General features: G+C 51.4%; 4 protein-coding genes across 4 annotated transcripts in view; 1 reads left to right on the forward strand and 3 right to left on the reverse strand.

Moving 5' to 3' along the window:
* The window catches only part of LOC117581090 (proteoglycan 4), an 18,637-nt gene extending 17,632 nt beyond the window's left edge, over positions 1–1,005 (reverse strand). The window contains exons 1-2 of the mRNA XM_034267976.1: positions 991–1,005; positions 447–647 (exon numbers count right to left, since the gene is read on the reverse strand). Coding sequence (XP_034123867.1) covers positions 447–545 — 99 coding nt within the window. The 5' untranslated portion in view covers positions 546–647; positions 991–1,005. The remainder of the gene's footprint in view (positions 1–446; positions 648–990) is intronic.
* Positions 1,006–2,372: 1,367 nt separating this feature from the next.
* LOC117580786 (dopamine N-acetyltransferase) lies at positions 2,373–3,198 on the forward strand. The gene has a single exon (XM_034267482.1). It carries the CDS (start codon positions 2,437–2,439, stop codon positions 3,082–3,084), a length of 648 nt encoding a protein of 215 aa, XP_034123373.1. The 5' UTR covers positions 2,373–2,436; the 3' UTR covers positions 3,085–3,198.
* Positions 3,199–6,604: 3,406 nt separating this feature from the next.
* On the reverse strand, positions 6,605–7,909 carry LOC117580822 (proteasome subunit beta type-7). Its single transcript, XM_034267542.1, has 3 exons — positions 7,766–7,909; positions 7,523–7,702; positions 6,605–7,438 (listed from the first exon to the last, which is right to left on the reverse strand). The coding sequence occupies exons 1-3, from the start codon at positions 7,855–7,857 to the stop codon at positions 6,724–6,726; spliced, it is 987 nt and encodes a 328-aa protein (XP_034123433.1). The 5' UTR covers positions 7,858–7,909; the 3' UTR covers positions 6,605–6,723.
* A 10,287-nt stretch (positions 7,910–18,196) lies between these two features.
* LOC117580788 (trichohyalin) lies at positions 18,197–20,114 on the reverse strand. The gene is made up of 2 exons (XM_034267484.1): positions 18,525–20,114; positions 18,197–18,456 (listed from the first exon to the last, which is right to left on the reverse strand). The coding sequence occupies exons 1-2, from the start codon at positions 20,027–20,029 to the stop codon at positions 18,408–18,410; spliced, it is 1,554 nt and encodes a 517-aa protein (XP_034123375.1). The 5' UTR covers positions 20,030–20,114; the 3' UTR covers positions 18,197–18,407.
* Positions 20,115–20,700: the final 586 nt, after the last annotated feature.

The raw sequence follows: 20,700 nt of genomic DNA on the forward strand, positions 1-20,700 counted from the left end.
GGGGGGGGGGGGGGCGCAAGCGTTGGTCAGGTCGGGCACAAAGCGTATGCCTCGAGCCAGCACTTGGTCCCTCTGCCCGGTCGCTGCTAAGCAACCGCAATTTAATCTTCAAATTAAGCGAGAGGTTAATTTGAAAGCGAAAGATGGGAATGGGAATGGGAATGGGATGGGGATGGGGATGGATTTCCACACCGATAGCCAGACAGTTGCCAGCGACAGTTGCAGTTGTCTGAGTGGAGTCTTGGCTGCATTTATCCCTCCACTCAGTTGCAATTTACATAATTATGGTAGGACGGGAAGTGAAACCATCTTCAGCAAGCAATTCAAATCATAATTATTATCTCTTCAATTTCAGTTTCCAGCTGTGTTATTTTAATATTTTATTACTACGATTATTATTACTAATATGGAAATGGAAAAAATATGTGTGTGGATCCAACACTTACCGCCCGAGCATCGCAACGGAGGCCGTGGCTGAGTAGGTATAATCCCAGGAGCGGCATCACCCAGCATCGGGGGCCAAACTGTTGCGGCCGTCTCGACATTCTAGTCAGCGCTTGGAGGACCTCTCTGCTCTGTCGAGTGTTTACTTGTGGATTGCTCCTCAAATGTTTCCCAACTCTTATCGAGTGCTCTTTAAATTGTCACTATAAAAAAACAAGAGGCAATTCTTCATTAACGCAGCGCCACGAGAAACACGTAACAAATAGATTCCTATTTTATTTTGTGTGTTATTTATTTTTAGACTTTTTGCCTGTCGCTCCTCAGCCCACTGGGGCTGGTGCTGCTCGTGGGAGGGAGGAAGGACATGTTCCGGCGCCTCTGCGACTTGTTTACTTTCACTCGCAAGCGGAATCAGAATCAGAATCGGAATCGGACGCACACACACAGCAGACACGGACATGGAAACAGCGACGGCAACACCAGCCCAACAGAGAGCGAGGACCCAAGAGCAGGCAAGGAGCAGCAAGGAGAGCACGAAAAACGAACCGAACGCGCACGCGGCACGAATTGTTCTGACGCCTCGACGGCGAGGCGGCTGCTTTTCAATGTCCGTTGACTCGCCTGGCGGCGAACCAAGCCGAAGTGCGGCGAAATGGCGCAGGAGCTTTGGGCGGCGAAGAGCGAGACAGAGACAGAGAGAGAGAGATTCAAGCCTGAAGTAAATGTTAAGCTTTGCTTCCTCCTCCTCGTTCGGGCATTTGCCAAAAAAAAACATGCTCAAGGACACTTGGCCCAAAACTCGCACTTCCCCCCCAACCATGGCACAGCATTCTCCAGTCGTAATGCTTTCATTGTGCAGCACAGCATTTCTTTTTTTGTTTGCCTGATTTGCTTGGACATTTTCGGTTAGTTCTTTCCTCCTCCTCCACCTCCTTCTGTCCTGTCCTGTCCACACCCACTGCCACCCGCTCGCTCTCTCCCTCTCTCAGTATAATTAGAAATGTGCTCGAGGTGGACAATGGCCGCCACTTACGCTTCACGCGCTCGATTTCACTTCTATAAGTTTCAGTGGCATAATCCCTGGCCAAGCCCATTTCCATCCTCCTTCCTCCCATGCTTGTGCCCTGTCCATGTCGCTTCGTAGTTTGCGGATTACACTTGTGCTGCCGCACCCTCCGCTCTCGCGACGAACTACTCCTCCCCGCATACACTGCTATCCGATGGATCGCATGCGGGGGGGCCATATCCTGCCTCATCGAACGACATGCAAATGGAGGCTAGGGTATTCCAGAGTCGTTTTTTGTATGCTTCCTGTTCCGCCTGTTGTTTATTTACCCTGTCGTGGCACGGAAGACAGGACGATGTCCTGCCTTTGTGCTTGCCTCGTCTCTTAAGCCTCTTTAATACCTTTCCTAATGGCTCCGATGCAGCAGCAGCAGCAGCAGCAGCAGTAGCAGTGGGAGCCAATCCTCCATTAGCGATACTTCGACGAACGACTTAATGGCGCACGTAGCACGTCCAAATGGAAAGCTCCTCCTCTGTTAGGCCCCCCCTGGACACACGTCCTTTATCCGGTAAGTAGCTCTGAAGTCTAGAGACACTAAGCAACACGAGAGACGATTACTTTATTCATAGATATGATATTAAAATATTGCGTACAAATATAATCAACTCAAATCACAATTATTCCCACTGTGCGCGCTGATTGTACATGACCTACACAACAACAATAATTCACGTGTTGCTGGCGTTCTTGGCGTCCACAGTCCACACACAGTCCACAGAGAGAGAGAGTGAGAGAGAGAGAGGAGCATTGTGAGAGCAGAGATCAGTTCCGTTAAAACGTTCCACGTTCCCCGCTCGCGCTCTTCCAACAAAACAAAAAGAAGAGCGAACGCACCCACCACCTTTAGTACGACAAACTGTGCTTTCACGTGTTTATTCGCTTGCCGCTACCTCCGCCAGCTGCTTATCGGAAAAAAGAAACAAATAATGAGTGTACCGGACGATATAGAAGTGCGTGTTGTGGGATCTGGCGATGGGCAGGCAATGATGCAGTTCCTCCTGGAGCACTACTACCGCGAGGAGCCGCTGACCGTAGGCTGCAGTCCCCCGGAGCCGGATGAGGCCGACAAGGAATTTCTGCTCTCCAACATACCGCACGGCGCCTGCCTGATCGCCCTACAGGGCGGCACTCGCATTGTTGGCGCCCTCGTGGCCGGTCCCAAGGATGCCCACGAGGCGGACCACCTCACCGAGGAACTGGTCAAGCATGCCGGCACCAAGTGGGGCCGCATCCTCTCCCTGCTCACGCGGATCGAGCGTCAGACGAACGTTTGCCAGCGCTACGGCATACCCTCGGCCATGCATGTCCATGCCGTGGGCGTAGACCCCACGCTGCGACGCCGAGGCGTGGCCGCTCTCCTCGTGAAGGCCGTGGAAGAACTCGCCCGTTCCCAGGGTCATCGCCTGGTGGTCAGCGACTGCTCAAGCAGCTACTCCGCCCGCCTGATGGAGCGTCTCGGCTACGAGCTGATCCACACAATCCGCTACGACGAATTTCTGGACGAGTCCGGCCAGCAGATTATACGCCCCCCAGCCCCCCACGATTGTATCAAAACCTTTGTGACGTTGCTGTAGAACCAGCAGAACCAGAACCAGGGTACAAGCAGAATGGATGCCAAGAATTGATTCGTTTACAACTGCAATACAATAAATATGAGCATTTAAATATATTTATTTATAGCCAAACAATTATGCGACCATTTCCAGGGGTATTCGCAGTGTCGACACACTCGGCCAAAGAACTTTTCGTTTCTTTTATTTTTCGTTTGTTTTGCTTTTGTGGCTTGGCACTTGGCAACCCAATTATGGAACTTATCGCAGCTCTTGGACTCCACACTCAAAATCTACGTTGAAGAGCGCGCGCTCTCTCTCTCTCTCTCTGTCGCATATGCATGTGTATTGTATTAAGAGCGGAGGGTAACGGATTGCCTACACTGAGTGCAAATAGTTTTCGGTTTGCCATTGAACACTCAATATTTCGTAGATTATTAACAACAACTGGAGTAACTGTCTAATTGGGTATGCAATGGGAGCGACTGCAGATTGTAGAAGGCTTTGGGGCTGCTTCGCATGTAAGAGGATAAACATGCAATGCATTGTGCTTCGGATGAGTGGCAGGGCAAGCCCTGGCAAGGCCCATGCCTCCACGCCAAAATGGAAAATGTTCATTGTTCCGATTCGCATTGGCATGGCAACACCTGGCGCAGCATGCAAGCAGCTCGTTGCAGCTGCCTGTCAATAGAACAATGAGCACAAGGACCCCCCAGCCACTCGGCTCAGTGGCAATTAGGCGAATAAATCACCAATTAGCAAAGCAGCCAAAGGAGGTGCCACCTAGCAGAGGGATTATAGGTGAAAGTCCCACAATTCAACATTTGATAATGAATCTTGCTCGATGCTGTTGAATGCCACTCGATATTATGTATTAAGTGGCAGTCCTTCGAGCGTGACTCCAGCGGGGGGATGCTTCAGCTTCTGCCTTCAAATCTCTTCCGCATCCAAGCTCCCTCGCTCCCTCGCTCTCTCGCTCCCACCCTCCCGCATATTCGCATTTTCCAGCTGGACAAAGCTGCAGCTGAGGAGAGGAGCGGACCCGTTCGACGCGCTAATTAGACGCCGCTCCAGCTGCTGTCGATAATGAAGCCGCTTCTGATTTCATTCCCTGATTATGCGAATGCCGGGCCACGCCTACGACCACGCCCTACAGCTGATGGCACGTTCAACGTCCACCTTGCACCCATGCCCCATGCCACACTGCTGTCCATATGCCTGGGCACGCCCCACGGCTGTTTAAGCTGTGAAGCACGTTCGCGTCAGTCTCTGACGTGGCATGCATTCGCAGCCAGTCAGCCAGTCAGCCGGGTGGCTGGGCCTAGGCGCCACAAAACAAGTAACAAAAGCAACCCCTACCCGCTACCCGCTACCCGCTACCCGCCGCCCTCTTGCCAGCCAGCTTGGGGCAGTGAAACGTTCTGATTGCGGCTCCCAAAGTGGGCAGCAAACTGTCCTTCGGCTCTGATTTGGGGCTGCAATCGAGTGACGACAGCGACAGCCACATCCTGGTTTATGCACACATAAATAAGATATGCTGAGGCTCTTTTTCTTCGGCTTCGGCTGGGACCTCTCCCACATCAAGCTGCTCCTTGGGGCACCTGGGCAGCAGAGGGTGCGGATATGGAGGCTCCTTCATGCCTTCATGCTCCTTAGTCAAATGTGACCCCTGACCCCCTTGCCGTCGCCTTCCTTGGCTGCCCTTGGCTACGCACGATTTCAATTCAATTGCACTTGACGCTTGTGCTCGGAGCTCGAAGCTCGCTGGAGGACATCGGGAAGCAAGGAGGCAGCAGGTGGCAGGTGGCAGGTGGCTCTTACTGCTATTATTCAATTAGTTCGCCAGCTGCTGCTGGACTCTCTCTCTCTCTCTCTGTCTCTCTGTCTCTCTGTCTCTAAATAATAAATGTAATCCAATAGCTGCAGCCGTACAGCAAAAGGATTAGGATTAGAAGCGATTGCGCCCCCTGCTTGTGCTGACCACCAAAAAGCGAAATGATAATCCTGTGATGTTTCGGTATTCGATTACAGAAACCGGAACCAGATGGAGTCAGCAGCAGCAGCAGGTGGAACCCAAGCTGCAGATGTGGAGCAGGGGAAGGGGTGCATGTGCCAGTGCACACAGAAATCTAATTTAAAATGTGCACACACACACACACACACACACACATGTGGAGAGTGAGAGAGAGCGACAGCTGGCAAGAAGAACCAAGCAGAACATGGGGAACATGGGAAGGTGGAACACGCTCTCTCTCTCTCTCTCTCCAGCTGCTGCCACGGAAAGTGAACACTCACTCGGGTAAAAAGGAAAGCCAAAGGAAGGCCAAAGCGACGCAGCCAAGCGAATGGCAAACAAGCGACAAAACAAAATCAAACCTTGCCCCTTTGCCACGTGCTCTGGCAGAGGATGTGTGGAGAGCGAGAGCGAGAGCGAAAGCATCCTTTGCGCCCAAGCACTGCGATTTAATCTTATAATGATGCTGGTCTCCGCCCGGCCCGAGTTGCAGGCGCCCTTCAACCCGGAAGGAGTCGCATGGGCACAGAGACTGGGACCAGGACCAGGACCAGGACAATATTTACACGTTTCGCAGTTCATCGTTTGATAGCTGCCATGGAACATGGAGCAGCAAGACACACAGCAGAGCAGACACCACAACGGTCGGACCTCGATTACAGCAACAGCAGCATGTACACGGCCCGGTTTGAACAAGCAGACTCGAATGGAGTGGGATGGATGGTGGGGTGGGGTGTTGTGGTATGACAACTGGCTAAATCCTCTGCCAGCATTCGTCGCCAATCAGCAGTTGAGAACTTACAGATATTCGCTTTCAAATGCACTACCTGGAGTGGGAGAGAGAGAGGAGAGGATGAGGATGAGGAGCCACGAGATGTGGAAATCGCAAAAGATTCAAACTATTTTTGAGCAGCAGGCACAGCAGCGTAGAGGAGTGGAGTGGAGACACAAGACACACACAGAGCAGCGGAGACTCTCCACACAATGGGAGAGACTGGTCGCCAGCTGCACTTTGATTTAATCTTACACTGCGGACAAAGCTTCGAGCTGTGCTTCGAACTCAAACAAAATCGAGTTTGAAGCGAACAGCGTCCATGCATGCATAGCCATAGGTACAACACATACTTACATATGTATATATGTTTATGCACAGTTTTTACACAAACAATTTAAAATATTTGCATTCATTTTCGTGCTGTTTTCGTGCTCTTGTTTGTTTTCAGTGTAAAGAACAAATTTCCTTCTGTCTTCCATCCGAGCCCCGTTCCAAGTTTCTTGGATAAACATTAAAATTGTTGAAATGTTTGTAGCTTTGAGTCACGTGCCCGCCCGCTCAGCAACATACAAAAGCAGCAACGGGAAAACGCACATATGTATGTGCATATGTATGTACATATATGCCAGGTAAGCTTACAAGAGAGAGAGAGAGAGCAGAATGAAGATCACGAGAGCGAGCGTCAGGCAAAGACAGCAGAAACTGTTAGAATGTAAACCAAAACTGTTATAACTTTACTAAATAAATGCCCAAAATGCAATTAGAACTTTTATGTATTGGCTGAACGGTTAGACCTGAGCATATGTACGTGCATATTTATAAATTGTGTGAAAACTAATAATTTGTTGAGAATCTTGTCCAGATTTGTGGATTCCTATTGGTCATCCGCTTGCCTCTTCTTTCCAGTTGCTCCCCCCGCCTCCTGCTGCTGCTCGCTTTGGCCAGATACTCCCAGCTCATCGTTATCGGGATCAGAGTGTGTGGGCCAGGAGCTGGCGCTCAAGTTCAGGTCGGAGGAGCCCACGGACACGCGATAGGAGCGCTCGGCGGCCACCAGGATGCCCCGCACGGAGGTGGACTTCACCAGCGTGGTGTTCGGCTTGATGCAGTACTTGCCCTGCCGCTCGCCCCGCTCGCTGGCGACTGTGTCCGTGCGCAGGTAGCTGGCGCCCGCCGGGGTGATCACACACAGATCGATGTTCGAGCCGGAGCCCAGGTCATTGAGGACGCCCGCCGTGATGGCCTCGCGCACCAGCTGCTTGCCCTGCTCCTGGTCGAGATCCGGCTTCCAGCCATGCTCCAGCACGGACATGGCAGCCAGTGTGCCCGATCCCATGGCCGCGTACGGCAGCTTATCGTTGGAGCCGCACGGATAGATGCAGTAGATCTGTGGCCCCCTCCTGTCCACGCCGCCCATGACCAGTGCGGCCCCGATATGCCCCTGGTAGCGGAAGAGGGTGCGGCGCAGCATTATGCTGGCACAGACCACCGGCACCTGCCGGCCCGTATTCAGCTCGTGCAGATCCAACTCCGATGAGGTCAACATGGTCATCATTTCGGTGTCGGCAGCAGTGCCAGCGCCACAGCAGCTAATGGAAATGGAAATGGAAAAGGGGATTGGAGTGGGAAGGGGAATGGGAATGGAAATGGGAATGGGTATGGGCGGCACTCACTAGATGTGCTGCTGCAAATGGTGAATTTTGGAGCAGTTCTTGTCGGACACAATGGGACCCTCGGTGGCGCGCGTGTCGGCGCCCAGGATAACGCCGTCTAGATAGGTGATGCCCACAATGGAGGTGCCAGTGCGCACAGCCTTCGGCGGCTGATAGCCCTCAGCCAAAAGCTTTGCATTGCTGTGTGGAAAATTTTGTACTCTCTCGCTCGTGCCTCTCTGTTGCCTCCCTTCCTTCGCTTACCGTCGGCAGTTGATGAAGCTAAAACCGCTACGTGGCCCAAGATCGCGAGCTTTGCGCTGACCCTGGATCGATGTCTGAGCTAGAGGCAGCATTGCGAAAACTAAAATAAATGTAAATTAAATTTTGTGACTTTACTTGTGACTTGATTGGTAATTTGATTCTAAATGAGGTATTTCAGAGGTTCCTTTGATTTAACAATAAAGTAAATAACAGTTACAGTTACCTTACGCTACTGCAGGTACTCTCTGCAGTACTCTCTCTCTCTCTCTGCAGTCACTTTCCCCCTCTCTCTCTCTCTCTCTCTCTCTCTCTTTAGCTGCAGTCACAAGCGTCGCGACGCTTACGCACTGATTTCTTGTGTTCTCTGGCTTACATAAACGGAGAGTGGAGCAGTGGAGAGTGTAGAAGTGGAGAGTGGAGAAACGGATCGTCGAAATGTTGTGCTGGCTGCAGGCAGAACGACCAGCAGATTCATTCTTTGGTTCGCATTTCAAATGCCAAACCATTTGACAGCGCCTAATTGGATGTCTTCCAAATATGTTTGTACATATGTATAGTGCTTCCTCCGTGTTCGGCAGTGTGTGTGTGTGTGTTGTGGTCTTTAGTTTGTCTGGACTGGCGAACTGGAAAACATATGTATGCACATATGTATGTGTGCACAGGCCTGTGTATATCTAAAGGTGCTCTACGCCTCCACCCCACCCCAAGCAAGCCCAAGCAGTGCATACAATGGGACATGCCGAACCATCCATGATGGGAATTTGGTGTGCAAAGTGGAGAGTGGAGAGTGGAGAGTGGGGAGACATGACTTGGGGCACATGTCGCACAAATCAATTAGCATTAATTAGAATCCAATTATATTTTAATCAGCATTTGGCCAAAGACGAGAGCGGCGAGAGTTGCGATTGCGGCGGATGCGAATGCGAATGCGGAGGCGGTTGCCAGGCTACCAGTTGCAACTTGCAAATCGTGTAACAAACTTTTTATGCAACTTAATTGCGTGGGTGCCGTGCAGCTGTAGCCGCACAATTCTCCAGTCCGATTGCCACCCAGAACCAGACCAGACCACACCAGACCCGACCCGACTGTGTGGCCTGGAAGTTTGTCTTGGCAATTTCGGACCGCACCAAAGAGGAAACTTTTTTCCGGCAAAATGCAAATGCAGCAGCAGCTTTCCCCCCTTTCCTTTTTTTTTGGTGTTTGCTTTGTGAATATTTTGGAAGATTTTGGCATGCGGACAGCTGATGCGGAGGCGGCTGCCAATTAATCCGAATGCAGAGATATGAGAGGTAACCCGAGGCCAAGACAAAGACAAAGACAAAGAAAAATGCTAAATGCAACCGATTGGGAGCAGGCAGGCCTACAAATTGAAGAAACTAATCAAAAGTTGGCCATCAATTTGTTTGGTTCACAGCAATTGGAAAAGTTTGCAAAGCGAAACCCACAGATTCAGAAAGTTCATCTTTTGCCTGTCTGTCCCTTTTTTTTGTTTTTTTTCTACACAAACATAATCAAGGGGTGGGAGTGCGGGTTGCGGGTTGCGCCCTTAACTGATTGAAAGATTAAAAATTAACAAGATTATAAAGCGACTTTCGGGGGCTCAGCTCTCTCCGTCAGTTGATATTTATTTGGGTTCGGATGTCAAGCAGAGTGTTTTAGGGTCAAATCCATCAAACTTAAATCACATAAATTAATTAGCTATGCGAATGGCCAACCCACACACACACACACACACACACACAAACGCGCGCGCTGCGGCAATCCGTTCGTTGCTCTCCCACAGCAAGCAGCTTTTGTGTGGATTTCATGTGCTCTTTTGTGTGGATTTTCGTGTCCACGTTGGGTCTGTGCTCGCATTATCCCGTTATTATCCGCCTCTCTCTCTCTCTGTCTCTCTCTCTTTTATATGTATGTTGTTTTCCTCGCTCTCTTCTTTCTTTTTTTTGTCGATTTCCTCTGCCACTCTCATCGATTCATTGGCCAGCTCTCAGTCTCACGTGCCAACTCATGCGTAACCCACTCGGCTTATGTGTGTGTGTGGCTCAAGAGAATGTTCATTATGTGAAATATTTCATTGCATTTGATGAAAGCTGCAACTTTTGCGGCAAAAAGGCGAGTCATGCACTGAATTTTTGTCCTGCTGCCTGTCATGTCCTGTGCCTGTGCCTGTGCCTGCAACCACCTTCCACCACACGCACCACATCCTGCTGATGGCTTTGACTCTTTGCCGCACGGCACACATCCATATCCATCGTCCGCATGTGGAGTCTGAGTAAACAAACAAACACACACGGACACACACGAACACAAATACTTGTGTACAGCTGAGTGGCGTAGAGCGGCGGCGGGGGAGGGATGTGCTCTGATGCTCTCATGGCGTGTGTGGGAATAGGGTGGCGGGGGGGCTTAAGTGGTTCCGGTATTTCCCAACTTTTGTGCAATGACCGCTCTCGCTGCAGCGCTGGTCCCGTTGCCCTGCCTGTCCTTTGTGGTATTGTCGCTGCCCAGCGGGTAAAGGGCTCCCATCCCACGCCTTTGTGCACAAACTCATTTGGGAAGATGCGGGGGGTGGACTGCATGTGAGCCACATGAAAAAGTCGGTGCTCGCAGCTAATTAAGCGTACATTTCATTTCAGTTGTGCATGCAGAGGATGGGATAGGATGGGATGGGATACCTGCCCAGGTCGAAGTGATAATCAGGCAATTAAATGGCAGACAAAACGCTCATCCAATGGGGCCACCAATTCCGAGTCAATGAGTTCAAACGCAACAGCAGCAGCAGCAGATGGAGCTGGGAGTGGAAGTTGAGTCTTGTCTCTGCTGGCCACATAATTCAATTAGTTATTGCCGAGCTTATTCCGCTTGGTTGCTGCTTGGGGAATGTGCAACATGTGTGGAGTTGAACGTGCAGCCAGCAGCTTGAATACTCATCCTAACAATAATTGCCGGAGTTCAGTGTAAGAACTACAGCAGCACCCTGTGCACAATGTTTTGCAAACTGTGTGTTAATTCAATTCAATGGCAGCCGCCGCTCTCGTTCGCTCCACACACCATTCCCATTACCATTCCCATTACCATTCCCATTACCATTCCCATTCCATTGCTGCTTTCGCTGCTGTTGTTCTTCGCTTCGCTTCGCCATTCTTCGCCGTGCACTTTGTGCTCTTCCCCCCACCCCCCCCCCAACCATCCAGCGAGTAAAGTTTTGTGGCGAACTTCCCCGCAGCCCAACGTCTTCGTATGACTTCGTTCAGCTGTAGCTATACGTGTGTATGTGTGTGTGTGTGTGTAGGTGCGAACTGCACGTCTTTAGTGCAGCGGAGTGCGAATGCGGCTTGGGGTGCTTATGACTTAATAAATACTCCCCAGTTGGCGCAATGTGGCTGGCAATATTGCAATACAACGTAAAGTGTAAAGGCTGGCAAGCAGTAGCAGCAAGCAGCCAGCAGCCAGCAGCAGGTGAAGCAGTTGCAGCTGTGGCAGTTCGCTGGCAGTTCGCTGGCAGTTCGGATGCTGGTTTTGATTTACTCCACCAGCTGGAACACAGTTGCACCCTGCACAATGCACACCCAACATTTACTTGTTGAACAAAATTCAGTTACAGCTGGCAGCAGCTTCTCCAAGTTGATTAAAATAAACGACTTGCCGTGAAGTTATTTGAAAGGCCCGCGCACGGTGTTCAAGCAGTGCAAGCTTTTTCCTCTGCTGTGGAGCCCCCAAAGGATCATCATCATCATCATGTTGTGTGGAAGGGCCTACACCTAATGGTGTAAATGGTGCGCAGCCTCTGCTAAATATCCGTTCCATCAAATTCAATTAAAGTTGACATGGGTTCGCTGCTGCTCTCGCTGCTCTCTGGATGCTGCCTTGTCCGTTGCTGTATTTGCTTTCCATTTGCAACGACAAACACACGTGTCCGCCAGCAAATCAAAAGAAATGCCTTCCTGATCCGACAGCAGCAGCAGCTGGAGGAGACTCAGGGCCAAGCATGTGGAGAGTGCAGTCCAACGCCCGAGCCTAATAAGACACAGGAGATGGACTGGGCTTAAGCATCCCAGCTCCCAGCTCCCAGATCCCAGCAAAACTCTGAAATTATTCTCAAAATTCCCACAAATATCCTGCCATCAAATCTCAACTTTAATCCTCTGCCCTCTTGGCTCTCGCCTGCGGTGTGGACCCAGTTTCAGTTGAAGAATTTGCCCAAATATTTTGTCTTGGTGCTGAGAGTTCCACCGGCTCTGGGTCTGGCTCTCTCCCTCTCCTGGGGCTTAGTGGCAAGGAAATATGAATAATTGGCCCGCATTTACTTGCATTGTTTGGGCAAAATCAGTTGGCTGATTAATCGCACGAACTCCATTCATGGGCCAGGCCCGGGAAGGTGGGTTCCTGACTGATTGATGCTCGGGCATATTTAGTCGATAAATGCGAAATGAATGCAGCCACACAAGAGCTTAGAGAGTGGAGGACTGCCGCTCCCCCCAGCCAGGCAGCTGGCACTGGACTTTGGCTCATTATTATGCAGCTCATGAGTCTCGTTAGTGGCAAAGTTATATGAGCATACATCAGCATGCCGCACAACTTTGCAACACCAGCGGCAGGATGGGGGCACAGCGGAAAGTGTTAGGCACAATGAAGTAAACGCTGCCAACTTCTGACATGACTCAGTACAAGGTGCAGGAGCGGCACTCAAGCTCAGCCTCAAGCCCCGCAGACTACAAACCCCAAGCGAAAGCCAAAGCCAAAGCGAAAGCCCAAAGTGAAACGGTAAATGCTGCCTGGCGCTGTGCTGCCGCTGCCGCTGTCGCTGTCGCTGCAAAGCTTTTCTGAATTCGCCGCAGCAATGGTTCGGCCGTGCCGAAGGCGAAAACGAAGACGAAACACAGTTTCGGTTTGTTTTGGGTATTTTGTTTGTGGCAAATCGACTATGATTGCCCTCCCCTCTTAGCACCGCTATAACTGCACTTTGAGGGGAGATTGGCTGGACAACTGGCGGAACTGCTGCGGACCTTATCAATTATCAATTTCGTGGCTGCTTAGGAGCAGTTTCCACTTGCCTCTTGCCTGGCTGGCTAATGGCGCTGAAATGAAGTCGCCGAACTGCGCCAGACACTGAGTGATTTGTGGCTGCTACATAAGGTGGCAAGGTGGCAAGGTGGCAAGTATATGAAATTGATGAACTTGATTTATGGCACAAACATACATGTACATATTTCCTCATCGTTTGCCATTAGCTGTCCAAGTGCGAAGTGCAACTGCCTCCCTGGAGTGCAGTTGGCAAATTGCACGGAAAACGTCGCTGGCCACTGGCCACTGGCCACTGGGGCGCAGCTGAGTTGAAGTTGGTCCGTTGTGGCCACTCAATTTCGGTGTTGGCACAGCGAGGGGGGAGAGGGAAAGGGAGAGAGCACACATTTACACCTCTGGCAGCAACGGCACTTTGGCTCTTGGGCCATTTCTCGCAGTGTAACTGACATACAATTAGCAACGGGTGCGGGGGGGCTGGGTGTGCGCCTAATTGAAATGACGCCAGCTGCAATTATTTACCATTCTAATTCGAGTCCCACTGCAGCCAGGAGATCCCAAAGGGTGTTTGGGTTGCATCTGGCTGGGCCTGGGCCTGGGCCTAGGTTTCCATTTCAATCGCATCCACTGGGGAGGATCCTTCTCCTCCTCCTCCTTCTACTATTCAATTAAATTTTCGGCTGCCGCTACCGCTGCTGAATTGAAATCCAATTGGAAACAACGTCGAGTACAAAACGACATCATCAGCAACATCGACAAACAGCAACATTCAACGGAGCAGTTGAGTCCGCAATTTGCTCTAATAGCCTGCTGGGCAGGCCTCGCGACCTGAACCTCTCCACTCTCCACTCCGTACTCTCCACTCCACCCCCCACCATCCATTTGCAGCTGCTGTCAAATTGGCAACAATTTCGACTCGCCACCCCCCTGCAATTTTCGCGTTTAATTAGCTGCAACTGCAACGCTTCTGAACGGGATTCGATGGGGTTTGATCCTGGCCCGCATGCAACCGCCTGGCCATTTTCCCGAATTGCGTGAATGCAATTTGTGCAGCCAGCCAGCCAGCCAGTCTACCATCAACACCTTTTTTATATGTTTCCGCCATGCGAAGTTGCTTCGCCGTCCCCCTCTCCCACACAGTGTCCAATCATCGCATAAATTGCCATTGACAGTTGAGTTTTGCTCTCACTCTCGCTCTTTACTTATTCTGCCGCCCACTCACACGCACACTCTCACCCGCTCTCGCATTCTCGTGTTCCATTTCCACTCACTCTGCCGCATCGTCGCTCTTGCACTCACAGATTCTGCCGCCCAGTCGCTTTAGCACTATCTCATTCCGCTGCCCGCACTCTGCCACTCTCCTCTCACTTTCTGCTGCCCACTCACTCTCGATCTGTTATTCTGCCGCCGTCGCTCAAGCGCTCTCTCTCTCTGTCTGCCTGCAGGTGTAACTGTCGTTTGTCTCTCTGGCTTTTGTCGCGGATCGTGGATTACTCAACTGAAGCTCCGATGAAGCGCAGTTCAATGAAGTTGAACCAAAAGGTGAAATATTGATGAAAGAGGAGAACACTGCAAGTGTGCTTCTTTTTTGTTGCTTTTAATTCCGCATAAAGTTAACCACTGGCGGGTGGTGGATGGAGTAAAGGCCCCCTAAGAAGAGCACCAACTGGAACAGCTCAATATCCTGCCCAAAACTGTTCGTAGATAATCCCACTTCCTGTGTGCACTTTTTGTACGTGGCATATCCCCCCCCCCCCCCCACCATGGATGCTACGATGTGATATTATATTCCCTGGTCACGTAGACGCTTCCAAATTCAAGTTTGTTTGCTGCTTTTGTGCATTTCAAATTGAATCCTCATCACTGTCCGCTCTCCACTCTCCACTGTCCACTCTCCACTGTCCATATGGATAGAGGGACATGCTGGATAGTTGTATGTAAAGTGGGCGTGGCAGTGCAGCATTCGGCCTCAAGGCGGGCTGCTATAATCGCTGCAAGTGCGCTCCTCCAGCTTCATTTGTTGCGCCTCGATGCAATGCTCCCCCAGAGTCAACTTCAGTATCGAAAAAGTGCCAAAGTCACACTTGGTCCGAGGAGTCCATTTCTCCACAAACAACAACAGACAAACACAGAGAGAGAGAGAGAGAGAGAGAGAGAGAGAGTCAGCCCCCATTGCATGTGCTGGCCGAACTCTGGCAAAGAGGAATTATTTTTGCAAGGAAAAAGTGCAGCTTGGCCAACATTCTGGCGTGGCGTGGCATGTGGCCCACTGACAATGACAGCTGTTCGCTGTGTGAATCGGAAAAGATATATAGAGGGAGCAGCACATTCGCCTTGGCTATGACATTTCACTTGCTGCACAAGTCCCCGCCCCCCCTATTTTCACTAAATTGACTTTGCCTTCTATCGTTTAGGGTGCCTGCCCGCCCCAACCATTGCCAGAGTCTCTCTCGTCTCTCGTCTCGTTTCTGAGTGCAGCAATTTTGTATGCTCCGCTGCGCAGCAGCAGCAGCAGAGAAAACACCTCTACGTTCGCCCTCGAAGATCCATTTCGGTGGCAGACGGCAGCCACTTTCGACTGCAAGACGAAGACAGAGAAGAGAGGGAGAGAGAGTGGAAGAGAGAGGAGTGCGAAAGAGAGTGGCAAAGAGCGGGATTGGGTGTGATTGCAATCTATAAATATCTAAAAACCCATAAAACTCGGCTGGAACAGTGGGAGAGGGAGAGAGAGATGGGGAACTAAGGCTAAGGCCAGCAGCCAGCAAATGGCATCATTGGAACAGGTGAAAGGAGCGTGGAGCAGGGACAGTGGCAGTGGCAGTGGCAGTGCGAGCAAAGAGCACACTTTGTGCCTATCCAAAAAGTGACATGCGGTTGACTTTCAATTGAAAAAAAAGAAAGTGCTGCACAGAGCGCAAAGAAAATAAATAAAAATAAAAATACAAAATACTTAGAGATTTTTGGATGCTGTAAAATTCTTAAAAGAAACTCCTCTAAATGTTTGCTTTGTGCCACAAAGAGAACTTCCTCCAAAATAATTATTTCGAGTGTAGGATCTAGAAAATGGATTTTTGGATTTGGAAAATTGGGAACTGGCAACCAGGGATCTGCTCTGCGACAATATTTGAGGATGATTGCAGGCTCTCGTCGCCCGTCGCTCGTCGCTCTCGGCTTTCATGTACGTGAACAGCAAATTTATGTGCACAACTGCGATTGATGTCAGCCACCCAACCAGCAAGCAGCAAGCAGCACACAGCACACGGCAGACGGGAAGCCGAGAGCAACCTTTGGTTGGGCTTTGGGCTTGGGTTTGAATTTTCCATTGCCAAAATGTGGCTCTGTCAAAGTTTGGCATTGCCAAATGCTCGCTTCACTTCACTTCACTTCACTGCACGTCACTCTCCGACCTCCTGCCACGACTCCTGTCTCCTGTTCAGCTCTGGTTGGTGCACCCATAAAAGTCTGTTGCATAAACCAATATCGCATTTGCTCTACGCAGCCACCAAGTGCAGTGTGCGGTGTGCGGTGTGCCGTGCGGGGTGGGGTCTAGATTCTGTCAACGCAAAATTCTTCGATCCGTTGGGTGGGGGGGGTTCAATCGTTTGCTGATAACGTAAACCGCTTTGATTTTTATTTAACTGCACATTCCTCCTGCTCCCCACTCGCCGCACCAGCCATTGACATTTAATGGCAACTTGTGGAGGATTTTCGATTCCTTTTTGTGTCGCTGGCGAATTTCTGTTGCAATTTTCTGCGGTTTTTTCCAATTTTACCCAATTTCACAATTTCACCATTTTTGCAGCAACATTTTCCATTTGCCTTCACTTATTGCATTTATTTATTTGGTGCGATGCTCCGCGCCCCCCCACCATTCCTCTCTGTTCCGCGTTCTCTGTTCCGCGCTCTTTGTCCCACGCTCCGCTCTCCCACGCTCCCACGCTCCCACGCTCCCACTCTCCACCTTTCTTCCGTTATTTGTTGCTGCCTTTTCGGTTCTTGTGCTCTTCTGCCTTCTGCCTTTTGCCTTTTGCCGTTGAACGAGTGAAATTGATAATTTATAAAATGGCAAACAAGAAAAGAAAAACCATTTGGCTTTTCCAGCAGCAGCAGCGGCAGGATCCCACTCTCCCGCTGAGCTGTGTGCAACACATTTTGCCGCGTTTGCCTCATGAAATATTTGGCAAGTTTCGGCCGTTACCTTCACTTGATAGAAAGCATCCTGCGGCATCCCTGTCTGGGGGCCCTGCCGTCGGCCACTTTATGGCTGGGGTCGCAGTGTTACCCCCCACCCGCTACTGCTCTCCGGCAACCATTAAATTATGCAAAATACACAAACACACAACGCACACACTCACACGCACACACTCATTCGAAACTAGGGAATTTCGCTGCTTCGCTTTTCGCTCTTTTTTGTCTTTGCTTTCGAGAGAGAGCGAGAGCGAGAGAGAGAGAGCCGAAACTCTTGTGGCAATAAATGTTGAAAAACATTTGGAAATATTTTCTGTCTAATATTTGTACCATATAATTTACTCAACTATTTTTCAGTGTATACAAAACTCAGTGAGTTTTTCTGTCTTTGCACTTGGCTGTTGCTTTTACTTAGCCAACTGAAGCGTGGCAGTGCCCCCCGGCTCCGCCCACAGCTGCACCCTTCTGCTACACGTACTTATGTGGCGCTTCGCTGCTTTTATTTTATTGAAATTTATGATTTCTGGCACAGAATTGATGTTGTTCTGCATTCGGGAGTGTGCGGGAGCATAAAGCAAACCTCAGCAGCAGCCCCCAGTCCCTGCCCTGAAGTGTCCCTCAGCGCGAGCTTCATGTTTGGCCTGGTGGCTGGTCTGTGTCGCTGCATCTGTGTCCCTCTCGTCACTTATTTAGTTCGCATAAATATTGAAAAATTGCATTTTTTATGATATTTGCCCACTCCCCACAAGCAGCAGCAGCAAAGGAAAACATCATTAAACGCCTTCTTAAGCAGCCAACAAATAGGAAGCCCCTCCGCCGGCGCCTGTCCGTGTGATTGGGGACGAGTCGGAGCATATTTATATTTGGCAGAGTGAGTTGCCTGCTGCCACACATTCATCCTTGCACATCCTGCCACACACACACACACTCGGCTCAAATAATCCCCAAAAGATGAAAATTGTGCAAAATTTGTGTGTTGCTTTCACTGATTAAGGATGGCTGGCTGGCTGGCCTCCTCCGTTCTCCTGCTACCTCCAACCGGGGAAATCTCTTGAAAACCCAAAGAGATGAATGAGGAGACCAGAACATCTAATATGTGCGAAATTTATCAGCCCCAATGCACACACACACAAGCAGACGGACAGACGGACAGCCGGACGGACACCCATCTGGGTGCAGGCTCCAATTAGGCCGCAGACCAACCCAAGAACAAAGTTGCAGTTGCAGTTGCAGAATTCTCAACTGAGTATCTGGCCTTAGGTATATTTTTCGTTATGCTTGTGGCTTAGGTTAGAGTAACAGTTTTTGGGATTAAGTTTTACATTGCGTGCGGCAACGAGTGCGCTACTCGCTGCTGCTACTCGCTGCTCTGTGGTTTCGTTGCGTTGTCCTTTTGTGCATTTGCGTGGTGACTGGTGGCTCGTTGGTGGATTTAGCAGCCGATCGCTTGCAGGTAGCCCTGAATCTGTTCGCCCAGTGCGCTGCAACACGTCGAATGTTCATTCATTAGTTGAGCTACAAAATGGACAAAAGACATGCAAAAACTTACCCCAGACTGCCACCAGAGAGTCCTTTGCCATTGGCGGTTGACTTTTGGTAGAGCGCCGCGAGGAGCAGGAACTGACCGGTGATTAGCAGCTCACGTTTGCCGTGGCTCAGCCAGCCCTTGACTGTCTTTTGTGGGCCGACCAGCAGCTGCTCGCCACGGAAGGACTCAGCCTCACGTCGGACGGAGGGTTCTCGCTCCTGACGCACTTCTTCGCGACTGTCCCTGCGACTGTCCAAGCGTCGAACTTCGGAACGGTCACGAGCTGCCTCGCGCTCCACACGCTCCACACGCTCCACACGCTCCTCCCGCAAATTGTCTCGCTCGATGCCAGCCTCACGCTCCTCACGTCTTGAATTCTGTCGGACATCGCGCTCGATCTGTCGCTGCTCTTGCCTTTCCACCTGTCGCCTGCTCTCCCTGTCAACGGTTTCCCTCCTGCGATCAACTTCACGCCTTTCGTCTCTCGCCACTCGACGCTCTCCGTCGCGTTCCGCTCGCCGCTCGTTCTCCCTGCGAAGGCTCGTCTCGCGGCTGTCACGTCTGGTTACCTCTCGCCGTTCGCTTTGCACCTGGACTCGTCGCGTTTCGTCTCGTGCTGCTCGTCGCATGTCCGCTCGCTCATCCTGGCGCGTGACTTCGTCTCTGTTGCGCTCCTCGCGCTCGCCGCGCCTGGACAGGTCACGTTCCAGTCCCCTCGAAAGCTCTTGCCTCTCACGTCGCTCCACCACGCGCTCCCCAACCCGATTCTCACGTCGCTCCTCACGCCGTTCCGCTGCTCGCACCTCACGGCGTTCCTCTTGTCGTGCCTCTGCTCGATCCTCCCGACGGTCCTCTGCTCGTTCCTCCCGACGCTCCTCACGCCGTTCCACTACACGCTCCTCTCGTCGCTCCTCTCGTCGCTCCCCTGCACGCACCTCACGACGTTCTGCTTCCCGTTCCTCCCGTCGTTCCGCTTCACGTTCTTCACGTCGCTCCTCACGATTGTCTCGTTCCGCAAGACGCTGGGATTCTCGACGTTCCTCTCGCTGTTCCGCTGCTGACATAAAGCTGCCTGAGTTTAGTCGTTCAACTCTTCGCAGTTCTGTCCGTCGGACTGTGTCTCGGGTAGCTCTGGCCTCGCGACGATTGTCACGCTCTTCTCGTTCTACTCGATGCTCGCGCCTCTCGTTCGTGGCATCCAATCGGCGTTCAACGCGTCTCACAGCTGCTCGCTCCTCGCGAGCTTCACGCTGCTGGCCTGCGACGAGTGCTCGAGCCTCCACTCGCTGCGATTCCCGACTGAGCGAGCGCTCCTCCAGCCGAACTTTTGTCTCCTCGCGACGATCGTCTCGGGCCACCCGCCGCTCCGGCTCTTGTCTGTACACCAGCCGCTCGTCGTACTGCTCCAGGCTGCGGTCATCCCAGCGACGACTGCTGTTGGCCAGGGCCAGGTCCAGGCAGCCCAACTGCAGGAGCAGGAGCAGGAGCAGGGCGCTCGGCCTCAATCTTCTGGCGTGCACGACCATCGCAAGTGGATGAGAGTTTCCGTTCAGGTACTGAGTTGGCTCCTTGTGGCTGTTTCTGTGGCTGTGGCTCGTTGTACCACCAGCAGGCTTGAGAACTTGACTGAGTAACCCAGCGGCGGCAAGTCGTTTTTATAGCACGAGGCGAGCCTGGGCCCACGGCCCACGGCCCCAGGCACTTCCTGCTCGATGAGCTTCAATTTGCTGCTGCTCATTGATTGATTGAATTTCGCTTATCGCACATGTGCACCACTGCACGACGAAGGGAAGTCGCCACTTTGGCACTTTGGCACTCTGTGCGCAAACTCCACAGCGTGGATTCATGAATGAATCCTTCGGCTGACGTCACTCCGTGTCCCAGGCATGACGTCAGCCCCGACTGCACATTGCCGATAACTTCAATTCAATCAAAATCAAATTAGAACGCAATGAGCAGGACATTGGCTCAGCAGATGTGCATCTGGCCGTTAAATTGTGCACAGCTTGGAGCAACTGGGAGCGAGCCGCCGCGCTGGCTATAAAAGCAACGAAGCAACTCCACACGCGCGGCAGTTGGAGCCTGGCGACTACGATGTTGCATCCTTAGATGTATTCCTGGCCAAGACTGTCATGGTTAATGGGTTGCTGTGAACATAATCGGACAGCCTTCATCCCTGTGTCCTGGACGTCTCCGC

Source organism: Drosophila guanche, unplaced genomic scaffold (assembly GCF_900245975.1).
Source record: "Drosophila guanche unplaced genomic scaffold, DGUA_6, whole genome shotgun sequence".
NCBI lineage: Eukaryota > Metazoa > Arthropoda > Insecta > Diptera > Drosophilidae > Drosophila > Drosophila guanche.

Coding starts and splice junctions, on each gene's coding strand:
- LOC117580822 (XM_034267542.1), bottom strand. CDS start 7,857: ATGCTGCCTCTAGCTCAGACATCGATCCAGGGTCAGCGCAAAGCTCGC. Junction 7,703..7,765: donor AGCTTCATCAACTGCCGACG/GTAAGCGAAGGA, acceptor TTTTCCACACAG/CAATGCAAAGCTTTTGGCTG. Junction 7,439..7,522: donor CATTTGCAGCAGCACATCTA/GTGAGTGCCGCC, acceptor CATTTCCATTAG/CTGCTGTGGCGCTGGCACTG.
- LOC117580788 (XM_034267484.1), bottom strand. CDS start 20,029: ATGGTCGTGCACGCCAGAAGATTGAGGCCGAGCGCCCTGCTCCTGCTC. Junction 18,457..18,524: donor CTCTCTGGTGGCAGTCTGGG/GTAAGTTTTTGC, acceptor GACGTGTTGCAG/CGCACTGGGCGAACAGATTC.
- LOC117580786 (XM_034267482.1), top strand. CDS start 2,437: ATGAGTGTACCGGACGATATAGAAGTGCGTGTTGTGGGATCTGGCGAT.